Below are 13,584 nucleotides of genomic sequence, written 5' to 3'. Positions count from 1 at the left end.
CACAAATCTCTTAGTTTTCTCAGGTTTTTCTCATCAGTTCTGAGATTGCACGATTACAGGTTTGTATCTAGATTTGCATTTACAGCTCAATTAGATTTATCTATTCGATTTTTTAGGATTGGAAAAATGCTAGTCATACAGTTTCCAATATATGAGTGCTGGTCATACAGTTCCCATTTATGGCCATACAGTTTCATTATTGGAAAATGCTAGTCATACAGTTCCATAGTATGGAAAAAAAAATCTAGTCATAGAGTTTTTATACACTTTTTTATGTATGAACTGTATGGGAATTGTATGACTAGCATTTTTTGTCAACACGGGATATCATACTAATTGCCTTTTGATTTATGTTTTTGTTTCAAAAACAATCTTTCGCTTTGTTGAAAAAGTATAACTGTCAACTTTGTTCATTCAAATATCACACTAATTGCCTGATTTATTTTGAAATATATTTTTTGCTCCAAAAACAAACATTCGCCTCGTTGAAAATTTCTACGATCATTTTCTTCCAGTAAAAAACTAACTTTCTGCTTCTTTTTCAATTGGTTGTTCATTCTTCGCAATAAATTTTTTTTGCTTTGGAAGAATTCTTAGGCTTATTTTACCGAAGATTTTCATCCTATAGTTTTATCAGCTTTGATTTGTTTTTGTTTTATGTCAAGAGATGTTTCTCAGGGCAAAAGTGCATTCATGACAAAAAATCGCGAGTGAATTTCAGTTTTTTGTTCTTTTTAATACTATTCTTTCAAATTGTTTTGGTTCAGTAGGTTCTTAATGTCTGATGAGGATCGTTAAGTTGAAGAGTTTCTTTTTTTAAGATGCTTCACAACCTTGACTAGAAAACCTTGAGCCAATGTGATGGTCAGAGATCTGGTGCGATGAGGATAGACCGGTACAAAACGTACGGTCGTTCATGTTAAAACGATGTTACAGCCGATTGCGCAGAAGAAACACTGTCTGGAAAAACTACCAAGAAATTCTTGTTGCGTCATATGAAGCTGTAAGCAACCAGTTCAAACCCACTCATGACAATTTTGGTGGCTGTACACTACTTTATACTGGTGAAGAAACTGGTGTTCAAAGATGGACCTAAAGGGTTCCTGAGAGATTTAACTGAAGATGCTACCAAACTTTGTCATAGTCCAATCGTCATGTCCCGAAGAAGTTACTTTATGATTGGTCCGGTTAGGTTTGTTAACTCAGACTGTGAGCCCAAATAATAAAACAATTTCTCGAGCTTGGACACATCAATTGTTATGATGAGAACATTGAAAGCGATCAAAAAGGAAAGTGAAAAAACTGTCAAGTATGGCCCAGACTTTTTTGAAGACAAAAAATATTGTTGTAAATCTTGCAAGAGTAGACTTCGCTCAGATAGCACGTGTGTACGCGACTCTTAGAATTGCAAATTTTACCAATGACGTCGATGCAATCGAGAAAATGGAAGTCAGAAAAAAACTCAAGTCATTTAGCTTTAGCGATAGATTCGGAAAAAAATCGTATGTCGCCTTTGGTCGAAATCAGGAACTACACCAAAAAAAAGAAGGAATTGTCTGACGAAAACGTGATTACTATGTCCGATGTCAGCTTGCAGCATAAGGTCTCAATACACCCAGAAGATTTAGAAAATACAATTTCTGAATTACATTACACTTAAAACGAAGAAACCCTCGAATAAAGGAATTATCAAGTCATGTTAAAACTAATTCGAAAGAAAATGGAGGTCGTCGCCACTTCCGGATCACGAACTACCAATTTTTGACATTTCGAAGCTGAGTCGGTCTGATTTTATGTATTCTCATGAAGATTTGCAGTCAAGAAAGTGTCTAGACTCCTTTTACGCTAGCTCCAGAATAGATACACAGAACGCTTTTCTGTTTATACGCTCTTTCTGTTCCTTTTACCATCTTTCGAAGGCTGCCCAATCAAGTTTTATCAAGCTTCTCTCAGTTTTCCTGCCGTCCCCAAACTCCCTCCTCTCAATGTTTAGTTTGATTAGGTCATCGAAGACACGAACCCCACCCTTAAGGTTGAGAATTTCAAGTCAGGTAAGCATTTTCTATATCCAAGTTTTTTGAAAAAAAAAACGCCATATCTCGAAAACAAAACAGTGAGCAGTCATACTTGGACGTCAGATTTGCAACCCCTGAGTGCACCCTGACATCACCCCCATTAAAAATCAACAATTTCAAATTCGGTTAGTTTTTTTATTTCTAAGTTCTTGAAGAAAAATTAAAAAAATCATTAAAAACGCCACATCTCGAAAACCTAAAAGATTTTAGCAGTCATACTTTGATGCCAGATTTGCAATCCCTGAGCGTACGGTGACAGCGCCCCACTATAAGGTTGACATCTTAAATTTGAACAGAGCGTAAACGTTCAAAAATTCTTTCGTTAAACATGCAAAACAATACGTTGAAAAAGCTAGGAAAAAACATAGGTACTTCTTAAACATGAGTCAAGTGAAACGCCAATTAAATAATGTATAGATATAATTGACAATGAAATCAGTAGACATGTGTCATGAAAAATTACGTTTAATCAAGGTATCCGAGCTGTTGAAGGAACTTGTTCAACAAAATACCGGTGTTATATGCCAAAAAAAGCCAGAGATAACAAAATTCGTTCAACGATTGCCCCATTGATAATTTTTCCCTATCGGAAGCTGCTTATTTGCTGCTTATCACGTGGAATAACATAGCTCAGCATCTCATGAAGAGTTGAGAAAAACCGCGGCAATAAAGGTGCCAAACGATAAACCTGTTTTTATAGTAAGTGATCTCATAGCAAAGCCCAGCATCTTGAAGATGTATCAAAATAATGGTATATACGATACGGTTGCACTTATTTTACTCATCCGGGATTTACCATCAACGGCTCATTTGTATTATCCCGATAAAGTCTTTGGAAAAAAGTACGAGATCAAATGGGAAATCAGAGATCCTGCTCTGCATGAGTCGCATATAATTCTGGCTGAACAATTGCAAAAGAAGAGACGAAAAAACATCAATATTGTGAACGTTAAAGGGGGCAGTGAATTCTGCCACTTAGTTAAAGGTTGGTGTTCCTTGAATTGTTAGAAATCCCTTTTTTCAGACATTGTTTTTTCAAAAGCCAGTTATTATCTTTAGGACTTCCCCTTGTACAAAGTCAAAATTGTCTCAAAAAAGAAAAAAACTTATATGCCAATACAGCTTCTTCGTTTCTTGCGAAAAAGAAAAAAATTAATTCGCTGGAGCTACTTCCGTAAATATGCGGACTGAAACCATTAGGCTGTTAGAAACTTCTTCGAATTAAGAAGAGAGGATATGTAAAATACGCTCTGGGAACAAAAGAAACAAATAGATGGTAATCAGCTAAATAAATCAGTCACCAAAACCATATTCAATTTCATTTTAACTACGGAAATAAGAAACATATAGATAGAGTAAGGGGCTATAGTTCGACAATACCATTGCTATGGCAACTGTAACTTTGCCAAATTTGTGTCACAGAGGAGAAGCCCAAAAACTATTTAAAAAAATCAATAAAACTAGACCTATCAAAAGGAATCAGGCAAACTTTGAATCAAAAACATGTCAGGACTATAGGATGTGAACTTCGAATCGGAAGAAAATTTACCAAGCGGTAACAAAGTCGAAAACACCTAAACCCTTTCAGCCAAAAAAAATAACAGGACTTAAGATTTAAAAAAGTCAACGTGACCCCTCCCCTTCAAAACACACCCACATGCACATAAAAAAAATTCGCTTCTCGAAAGACGCAATATCAAGCCATTAAGCCGATATAATTTGGGCCCGAAACCTATCAAGACGAGAAAAAAAACGATGAGCCGACAAAAAGTTGCCATGAAAACCTTGAGCTATTATTTCTATACTTGTTTTTAGCAATTTGTGCAATCCAGTGAGCATAAAAATTATGTTTACCAAGTTTAAGTGAAAATTAGGTCACTAAGCCGATAAATTATCAGCCGAAATCGATTGGGCAGAATAAAGTTTTCAAGCGAAATAAAATATTACCAGACCAAACTGCTTTTTGGGAAATGTAAGCGGATTCCGCAACAAGGACGCTCCCTAAGTTTTCTTTGTTCTTTCATTTCCTTTGATGGTTCCGACACAAAATTAACATGTCTAAAGATTTGTCTCTTGAATCCAGGAACACACAGACACAAAATTGTGCGCCTATCCACTGCAGTTTGGCCTCGTAATGAAAATATATATATATATATATATATATATATATATATATATATACGAAGTCCAGAAAAAAAACCACAGAAGTAAACCAAAATTCTAAAAGCGACTAAAAACTACAAGGTGAAAAGCGTACAGCAAAAAAAAACAATTATACGATGTGGCAACTAAGCCGACAAAACTTAGCAGACATTTTTTTTACCGGAATATTTCCCGTTTGAAAAAAAAAACAGGTCCTGTCAGTTTCGAACCCAGAAACATTGCCGTCCCAGGCGTATTCGTTACTAACCGTACCGGAGACGCAAAAAATTGAATTCAATATGAACTGAAACCAAATTTACCATTTCTACTTTTGACTATTCAGTGCATAAGTTATTTACGTGGAAAAAAGTCTTGTGTCCGATTACAATAACCTTGCTCATCACCTTGTTTCAACAGCACAGTTTTCCAACGAAAGCGTACAAAAAAGCAAAATGAAAGCTTTCCAAAAATATGCTACGTTCCCTCTCCAATACGCTTTGCCTAGCATCGAAACTATGAACCTGGCTTTCAAATAACGTGGGGCCAAGGAAATGATTTAGCGAAAAAATACATCACAAAACACTGTGTGAAGCTTCTTACATCCCAGTTAAAAATTTAAAGATAACTAAATTACTTTTCCAATAGCAAACGTAAAGATCAGCGCATAGTGAGACGCGAAACCCAAATTAGCCCATACTGAAACAGTATGATCAAAGTTATAACCAATATTAGAAACATCACTATTATCAAAAGGAGCACCGAGATAGATCAAGTGAAACACATTTAGAAGTGTGAAGCACAGATTTGCAACGATCACGAAGAAGTTTCGCGACTTGTAACGATGATGGCAATTTTTGGCACACGCCGTGCTTAGTATGCAAGCCGAGTAAGTTCTGGCAAGTCTGGCTCGCAGGAGATATTCAGCGTAGCTGATAACACCGATTGTCAACAACACGGCCGAAACTTGAAACTTCGCTCCGTGAAGCAACGATGACACCATGTACACACCGAACACTGCTTTGAAAACACCGTAATGTTTCAGCTCGTGAAAAACGTAAGTTTTGAACCAATCATTCATGTAAAGATTCCAGTTATTAGCAAGCAATCCCATTGATCTTGGGAACTCAACACGTAAAGGGTCCACATAGTGCACTTGCTTGTATTTTATCCTTTGAACTTTAACTTCATCCGAGTTCGAACTTTCTCGCTCGTCCGTAACTGTGAATCCAGAAACGGTAGCCGACATCGATGAAATATATTGCACGAAATAATGACTGGTTCTGAAACTTTGGGCAACAAAATATGCTTTCAGCCATTTATGAGCACCTCCTCCGATAACAAAGTTCGTGAAGCAACTCGAGTATAGAAGAGAAAAAGAAGATAAGAAAGCAAATTTAATAGAATGCGCGATCATGCGTGACCAAATGGATACTGGTGGCTTGATGAATGTGTTCAGGTACATTTTAAAATTGACCCACGGTCCAAAAAGCACGGTCGCAGGGTGGAACAAATAGCCCAAAACTGTGTCCATTGTCGGCTCTGATTCTATTCGGCCAGACGCCAGGTCAAATTCCAGAGACAAGATTTTCATGCATAAAACAATTTGTGGGCCCATAACTTGGTGCCAAATTTTCGCGTCCACGAAAAAATTGCAGTAAGTTAGAAACATGAAGTAAATCGTTGTGACACCGTATGACCGTTTAGAGCTGCCTGTAATTTCAAAGAGTAAGCAAAATGATATATATCCCAGAATGGCCAACAACATGTAAAACACAGCAGCACTGGTGTAGTAATACAAGACAAAAGCGCCTCCCAAGATATTCGCAATGTTGATTAGCAACTTAGAAGATAGACATTGAGATATGATTCTGCATAAAACGGAGACTAGTAAAATTGGCATGATAATTTGAACAGAGCTTGTGAAAACTGGAATCAAACATTGGTCTATAACCCCCGGGAAATTGTCAAATAATACAAAAACACTATCGTCTGTAAAATCGCTACTGGATTGCATAAGCTGCTCAAAGAGAGCTGGATTTTTTTGTTGCAGCTCCTCTAGAAACTCGGGGGTAATTTGATCTAGTACTTCCGGTGGAAGATTTTGCAGCATATCTGGGTCGAAATACTCGTCCTGTAAATCACCCATCTCATCAGCAAAGTCGAAACCATCGTATTCCATATCTTATTGCCTCCTATCAAAACATGGTCTGAAAATATACTTAAAATCTTAAACAGAATTGCAAAGCGAAACTTCTCGTCTCCGCTAGACCGAGGCAACATTTTTTTCCTTATGCAGCAATAGCACGCTAACATAGACACGTGGCACAGTTTTAAATTCTAAAAAAAATCAACAAACAGAACAATAATATAATTGACAAAAAAATGTTTTTTTTTCTGTTACTGGATGAAAACACCATATGGCTAGTGTCATCTCTTCTTGAATCCATATTTCTTCCGCTCGTAAAACAAATCAGTTTTCGCACTGCCCAGGTTAATGATTTTTGGACACCCGTCTCTGTCTTTTTCTAAAATAGTGCACTCCTTGCAGTAATATGCATCGCTCACGCCAGGTCCTCCACAAATAGTACACCTTCCTTGGTACGACCCATAATTGCACTCGTCGCAGATTCTCACTAAAGTGCACGGACGTACATAGCTATCACAGATGACGCAGCGTCCATCACACTTATCACAGAGGCGACCAATCGCAACTCCTGGCTGTTTTCTGCAGAAAATAAGATCTGGATGGTGCTTAGCCATTCAATTCTAAAAGAATAAGTAATGGGAAACATACTTTATACTTAATGATAAAAATTCATTCATGAACTAATTAATTAATTAGCGGGTACATGCTTAGCATATAAATAGCAAAATAATTCGAAGCAATGGGTTGATGATTCTAGGTCATACATCCATCATAACCATGATCATCATCATCTCGTTGCGTGACAATGGGCCGGAAAATCCTACACCAGGAAAATAATCAGAAATGCCATAATCCTCTTTATAACGGGGTCAACGACTCCACCACAAAAAGAGCCAAACATTTCGTATTTTGCTTCTCTCTCGTCAATAACCGGTCGTAACAACGTTGCATATTGTTTTGTGAACGTTACAGAAACAATTAAAACACTATTTATTTTTTTACAAGTACATATAGAAGCCTCATGTCATTTGATATTTTATGAAATAAACAAACTAAAATCTAAATAAATTATAACGGTATAATTAGGGAGCCATTGCTCGATAATTTTCTGAGTGAAATGTCATCAACATTTGGTAATATCTTCAGGGATGTAGATTTTTGCCCGGATACGCATCAAAACATGAGGCTACCATCCACGACATGGCTTCAAAATTGTGTATTCTCCGGTATATCTGTCGCCATCATATGCGTAATACGTTCCGTGCATAGAAGCGGTAGCACATGAGTGCCACGGATACAGCTCTAATTGTTTTCCAACGTGAAATAACTCCAAGTCTAGCTTGCTTCCGTCATTCGTAGTCACTATTCCAATTTCCTAAAATGTAAGAGATACACGTTTTTGCTTTTAGAACTTTGCGAACCGCAAGGAAAAAATTCAGCGTTCAACCGAAAGCGAGGAAATTGCCAAAAACAATCAAATAATTGAATTAGCGTCTCGGTCGGCCTAAATTGCGAGTTTGAAGAGAAAACAGATAAACAGAACCGAGGCAGAAGAAACCATACTACCGATATATGTTTCGAGCAGTGGTTATCAATCCATTATCGAGGAAGCGTTTTAAAACTCTGGGGATCTCACCTATCTTCACGAAAAACCGACAGCTATCTTTTAAGACGAACCCAAATATTAGCATTTTTCGAATAAACAGAAAGAAATGCTTTTCGAATAAACAGAAAAGAAAGATAGGGAACCAGCTAAAGCTGGAAGTACCCGTTTGATTTTTTTGGCACTTTTTATTCTGATGGGTGATGAAATTGGTAATTTCAAAAATTAAAAATTGGACTTCGTCCAAAACTTTAGTAAAATTAAGTTTAAAAGAAAAATTAAAATAAGTTTGGAATTAGGTTATTTGAATACGAGTATGTTGTCCAGACCACCCCCCTCCAGCACCAGAACAAAGTCATATTGTTAATTCTACAGTCATTTCTGACGCCTGTACGACCAGGAAACAGAAATGACTGTCGAATTAAGGCGCATTCCCATCTAAGGCTCGAATGGTCATAAGAATAAAACGCCTAATTTCCGGAAGAATGCAGTGAGTAATCTCACACCACACATATAGCTAAACAATAGACAGATTTAAAAAGATAGATAGATAAAAGACAGATAATAAAAGATAGATAGAAAAAAAGATAGACATCTAGAAAAAGATAGATAGACAAAAAAGATAGATAGATACAAAAAAGATAAGCAGTAGATAGGGAAAAAAAGATAGATAAAAAGATAGATATAAAAGGTAGATAAAAAACATCGATAAAAACGGATAAAGAAAAAGAAAATAGTTTAAAAAAGATGAAGATAAAAAGATGGATAAGAAAAAGATCGAAAAAGATCACAAGGATAGATTTAAAAAAAATGCAAAAAATGATAGATAAAAAAATGAAAAAGATGGATTAAAAAAAATAGAAAAAAACCCAGAAAAAATAGAAAAGAGAAACAAAAAGTTTTAAAAAAAGATAGAAAAAGAGTTTAAAATAAAACAGATTTGAAAAGATAATGATATATTAAAAAGATAAATAAAAAAGAATTATAAAAGATATTTACAAAAAAAATAGAAAAAAAGATAGAAATATGTAGATAAAAAATATAGATAAGAAAGATAGAGAGGAAAGTTAGATAAAAGATAGACAAAAAAGATAAAAGATACATAAGAAATGAGATGCTGGGTAAAACGTCCTACTTGTCGCAACTATTATTTAAAACATGTCAACATAGGGACTTCTTAAACATGTGTAAAAAACACCAATTAAATAAAATATAGATAGATAGATTTTGAAACAAAATTTGACCTTGTGACCTTTGACCTTGAGTATTATTACGTGCATGTATGCTAAAAAGTTTTAGGTACAAAGTCCATGTACTACAAAATGTCTATGTACTACGTAAAATGGTCTACGTACAGCTTTTACTTATTTAAAACCTGTCTACAAAGGGACTTCTTAAATATGTGTCACGAGAAACCCCAATTAAATTATAGGCATGGACAATTTTTTCTAATTGAAAAAATCATAAAGGCCATATATCGAAAGCCAACAGGATTTGAGCACTCATATTTGGAGCCAGATTTGCAAGCCCAGAGTGTACACTGATATCAACCCACTTTACGGTTGAGAACTTAAAGTTAAGTTAAAGAAATTGTGAATTATAAATTTCGATAATTTTATGTTGCGAATATAGTAAAAATGTAGAACTAAAACATTCGCGCGCACTCCAACAGATTTAAAAACTTTGACTTGAGTAGACATATCAGCCCTTGCAATGTTTTGACCTTTTAACAGAATAACATAACGCAGTGTTAAACATGCACCTAATGAAATTTCTTAAGCATGACAATAAACGATATAGCTTAAACGTGCAAAAATTAACCACATAGGGACTTCGTAAATCTGTGTCAAATGAAACGCCAATTAAAAAATGTCTAGATATAGATAGATCGATTTGCTCTCGCAAGAGTAACAAGGAAGTTCAAACTCAATTAAATAAATTGTTTTTTAAATGAAAATCGTTTTAATAATTGAAGCAAGAATTACATATGGAAAACATCAGATTAGAATATTGCGATACTTTCGGAACTAAAACAAGAAATTCAGAAGAAAACATTCAAGGGAACCGACTGGACTCAAGAAACTACTTGAAACTTTGGATCAACATCCCCCCCCCAAGTGACCTACCGTAGAATCTCCCCCTAGCCACGTATTAATTTTGAAAATTGATTTCGTATGAATTATTCATTTCAAAAAAGCGCAGAATGGACTGCTTGAGAAAACTTTTCAAAAGGAATGCGTATTATATACTGCGTTAATTAACCAAATTTTAATTCATAGTTATTTTTGAATTAATTTTTTTTGTTAATTATATCAATTTAGGTTGCCCTCAAAGATTATTTATGAAAAACCAGTATTTTATCAACCCTAAATCGATTGTGGGGGGGGGGGGGGGGTGTACGGTTGATCCCGAAATTTAAATATCAGTTCTCAATAATTTTTTAAATAAATTAATGTTGATATAGGCAGTAGTACGGATCAGGCAACAATGCTTAAACATGTTAAGCTGGCTTAAATATGACCTGCCTTAAACATGGATACGCATCCCACTCAACTAAATACATAGTAAGATATCAGATGGAAACTTTCTTGTAACTACCGCTAAATGTCGCCAAATATCAAAAACAAACAAACCGGACCACCCCCCCCCCCAAAAAAAAAAGCTTGGACGGAGTCTGATACCATCTTTAAACTTTTACTTGAGAGACAGACTGAAGCTTCAGGTGAGAGTGGTCCCGAAACCGAGCATAGCCAAACGTATTAAAGTAGTCTTCACTTTCAGGTTTCTGTGGAGATATAGCTTCCCAGCCGCAATCAATCGCCATCGTATTTCTATCAGGGTATATGCCGATTATACTTGACAAAACAGTGCAAGCAATATCATCAATGCTACAGGAGCCAAATGACATTTGTTGTGCATCATAAAACACGTAGTTGCCAGGGTGAACCTCGTCAACTCCCTTGTATAATTTATCGATTTGAAGACTGCAAGAAGGAGTCGACCCTATTGATATAGTTCCTTCAATACCGACCTTGCGCAACTTTTCAGCCAAGACTTTCAGCTCCTTAATAGAAGTTTCGATTATTCTTCTTTTTTCGTCAACATTACTGGCATAATATGACCCTCCACAATGTAAATATAAGCCATTGAAACTTATACAGTTCTTATTCGCTACTCTGCATATAAATTCGAAAGTCGATTGCTCCGTGATCATCAAACCAGTTCTTGGATGGATAAAATCAACTTCAACAACGACATTCCACTGCTTGCTCTTTTTGGGCGCAATATTTTCTAACCAGTGAACAACAGAGTCATTCCCTATCATTAGAACGAATTTCTCAACTTTTTCCTCAATTAAAGAGCACTCATTGATTTTTGCTTCAGTCAGATGAAATGCACAAGTTATCTCGCGAAAAACACGAGATTCAGCAAAAATACGGGCTTCCTCGAGTGTTGAAACTATAATTTTCCTATTTCCATCGGATAATTTTGTCATAATTTTGGCAATATCTAAGTTTTTATGGGTCTTCATATGAGGAACTAAAGTAATCATCTGTTTTGCAAAAAACTCGTGCATTTTTTGACAATTTTCTTTAACGCGAGATAGACTGATGAGCAAACAAGGTGTCATTAGTGCCATGTTCAAGATCTCAAATCAGAAAACTACAAATTAAAGTACGAAATAACATCGATATATCGAAAAACACACAATTGTAGAAAACTTCTGAAAGCCACAAGTTTTAGTACAACTTCTGAAAGCAAAATAGACAGACAATTTTTAGACACAATTTCTGTAGACACACAATTTTGTAGACACACAATTTTAGTACAACTTCTGAAAGCAAAATAGATATTTTCACGAAAAGGCTTCAAGCTGCCTAAAGACGTCATCCTCACTTAGTTCACTATTGAATCACCAGATCCATCGGAGAATCTTGCATTTCTAGATTTGGAAATTACCATCGATAAAAACACGAGATCAAAAACCAACAGATACAGGTACCATTCAAAATTTTACGAGCTCAGCATAAAATGAGAGTAATTGAAACAACTGTTCACCGTGTCTTCCGGAGTGTGTATACATGGGAAGGTTTTGACACATAGGGGAAGCTGAGTTTCGCACCGCTTGCTATACAAAACACGGAAGCGGCTACGTCCAAAAATCAAAAATGTCGAAAAAACTAGATTAATCGAAATGAATTAACATAGTTTTAAATCAAAAACGTGCCAAGACAAAAGCAAACAAAATTAGCATCGAAAAAAAAATAATCGAGCGGTAACAAAGCTGAAAATACCTTAGCAGAAACCCTTTAGACCGAAAAAGTTCAAAAAAAATTTCAAGTCCCCCTCACCTTCAACACATACAAATTTATTCGCGGGTCAAAAGAAACAAAACGATGCCACTAAGCTGATGGAGTATTGACCGAAACCTATTGGAAAAAAAAGACAAAAATAAAAAAACTGAAAGAGAAATACGAATAACAAGACAAGTAAACATTATTAAGTACCCCTTACCCTCAAAGCACGAATACAAAAACAACTTTTCGCTCGTCGAACGGCGCAAAAAGAGGCCGATGAAACAAAGTAAAAATTATTAAGTACCCCTCGCCCTCAAAGCACAAACACAAAAACAACTTTTTCGCTCGTCCTTTTTCCTAGTCAAAAACTTCAAGGTAAGTTGACCCAAGCTGCCCAAGAAATTACAACCTCAAAAGAACTTCGAGAAACTCAATTGAAAACCCTGGAAAACGAAATTACTGACCTCAAGAAAACAGAGACTGAAATCAAAACGCTGCTAACCACAAAACAATCTGATTCAGATCATCCAATTCAACCTAGCTTGATTGCCAGTCGCCAAGAACCACCACCGAAACCCGCCGAGGAACTCGATAGCATTCCCATACGAGGAATCCCTGAATCAACGGAGAAGGAAGCAAGATTGCGCCAAGAACGCGATCTCGCCGAAGTTAAAAAAGTGTTGGCCGTATGGATTGTGCCAGTCGGTCATATCTGGAAGTTTGACCTTGAGGAATACGAAATACGTAGTTTTGGGATGAAAACATCAGAAATAAAATCAGAACGACCGAATCGCAATTGCAAGAAAGTGGCAGAAAAAACAGCGGGAAATTGCTATTCGCAATTTCCGAGATTCTAGTAAAAAACACGAGAGTAGAGCTGTCCTATCTTGATATAGGAGACAGAGTGATTACGAAAGAACATCGAAATTCAGCTGAACCAGAGTGAACCTTCAGTGGAAAGGTAGACAACTGAAGTCTCCCAATGGTTCAGACCCCAAAACTATATTCTCAAGTTAAAACTCATTTCCTTTGATTGGAATTCATTGATAGCAAACTTCTCGAGTTATATTCAATCGTATTTATGCTAGAGTAACTAATTAGCTTAATTACTCTGACTCTCAAGTGTGCTGCTATGTGAGTAACTAATTTAATTTTCCCGAGTGTATTTTGTGATAATTATGTTGAGATAAGGCGAGTTTTAGGTTGATCCATCTGAAATGGATCAAGGTTTCACTGTCTAATAAAAAGTAACTGTGCGGATCGTTCCGACCCTGTTTTTAACGGCGTTCGTGTATTTTGGGTATTTTGAGACCTAAGTAT

At 36.0% G+C, this 13,584-nt stretch overlaps 2 protein-coding genes and 1 long non-coding RNA gene across 3 annotated transcripts in view; all 3 read right to left on the bottom strand.

The window, feature by feature from the left end:
- The window catches only part of LOC134843655 (U6 snRNA-associated Sm-like protein LSm2), a 77,872-nt gene that overhangs the window by 19,680 nt on the left and 44,608 nt on the right, over positions 1–13,584 (bottom strand). The gene's annotated exons all lie outside the window — the stretch shown is intronic.
- LOC134856708 (protein-serine O-palmitoleoyltransferase porcupine-like) lies at positions 4,795–6,420 on the bottom strand. Its single transcript, XM_063872977.1, has one exon. The coding sequence runs from the start codon at positions 6,394–6,396 to the stop codon at positions 4,843–4,845; it is 1,554 nt and encodes a 517-aa protein (XP_063729047.1). The 5' UTR covers positions 6,397–6,420; the 3' UTR covers positions 4,795–4,842.
- On the bottom strand, positions 7,338–11,621 carry LOC134856707 (uncharacterized). Its single transcript, XR_010164838.1, has 2 exons — positions 10,665–11,621; positions 7,338–7,738 (listed from the first exon to the last, which is right to left on the bottom strand). It is a non-coding gene; the product is annotated as an uncharacterized LOC134856707 (long non-coding RNA).

Source organism: Symsagittifera roscoffensis, chromosome 1 (assembly GCF_963678635.1).
Source record: "Symsagittifera roscoffensis chromosome 1, txSymRosc1.1, whole genome shotgun sequence".
Lineage (NCBI taxonomy): Eukaryota > Metazoa > Xenacoelomorpha > Acoela > Convolutidae > Symsagittifera > Symsagittifera roscoffensis.
This window is presented reverse-complemented; position numbering and strand designations above follow the sequence as displayed.

What these genes read in the sequence shown, in the direction of transcription:
- LOC134856708 (XM_063872977.1), bottom strand. Translation starts at nt 6,396, where the DNA reads ATGGAATACGATGGTTTCGACTTTGCTGATGAGATGGGTGATTTACAG.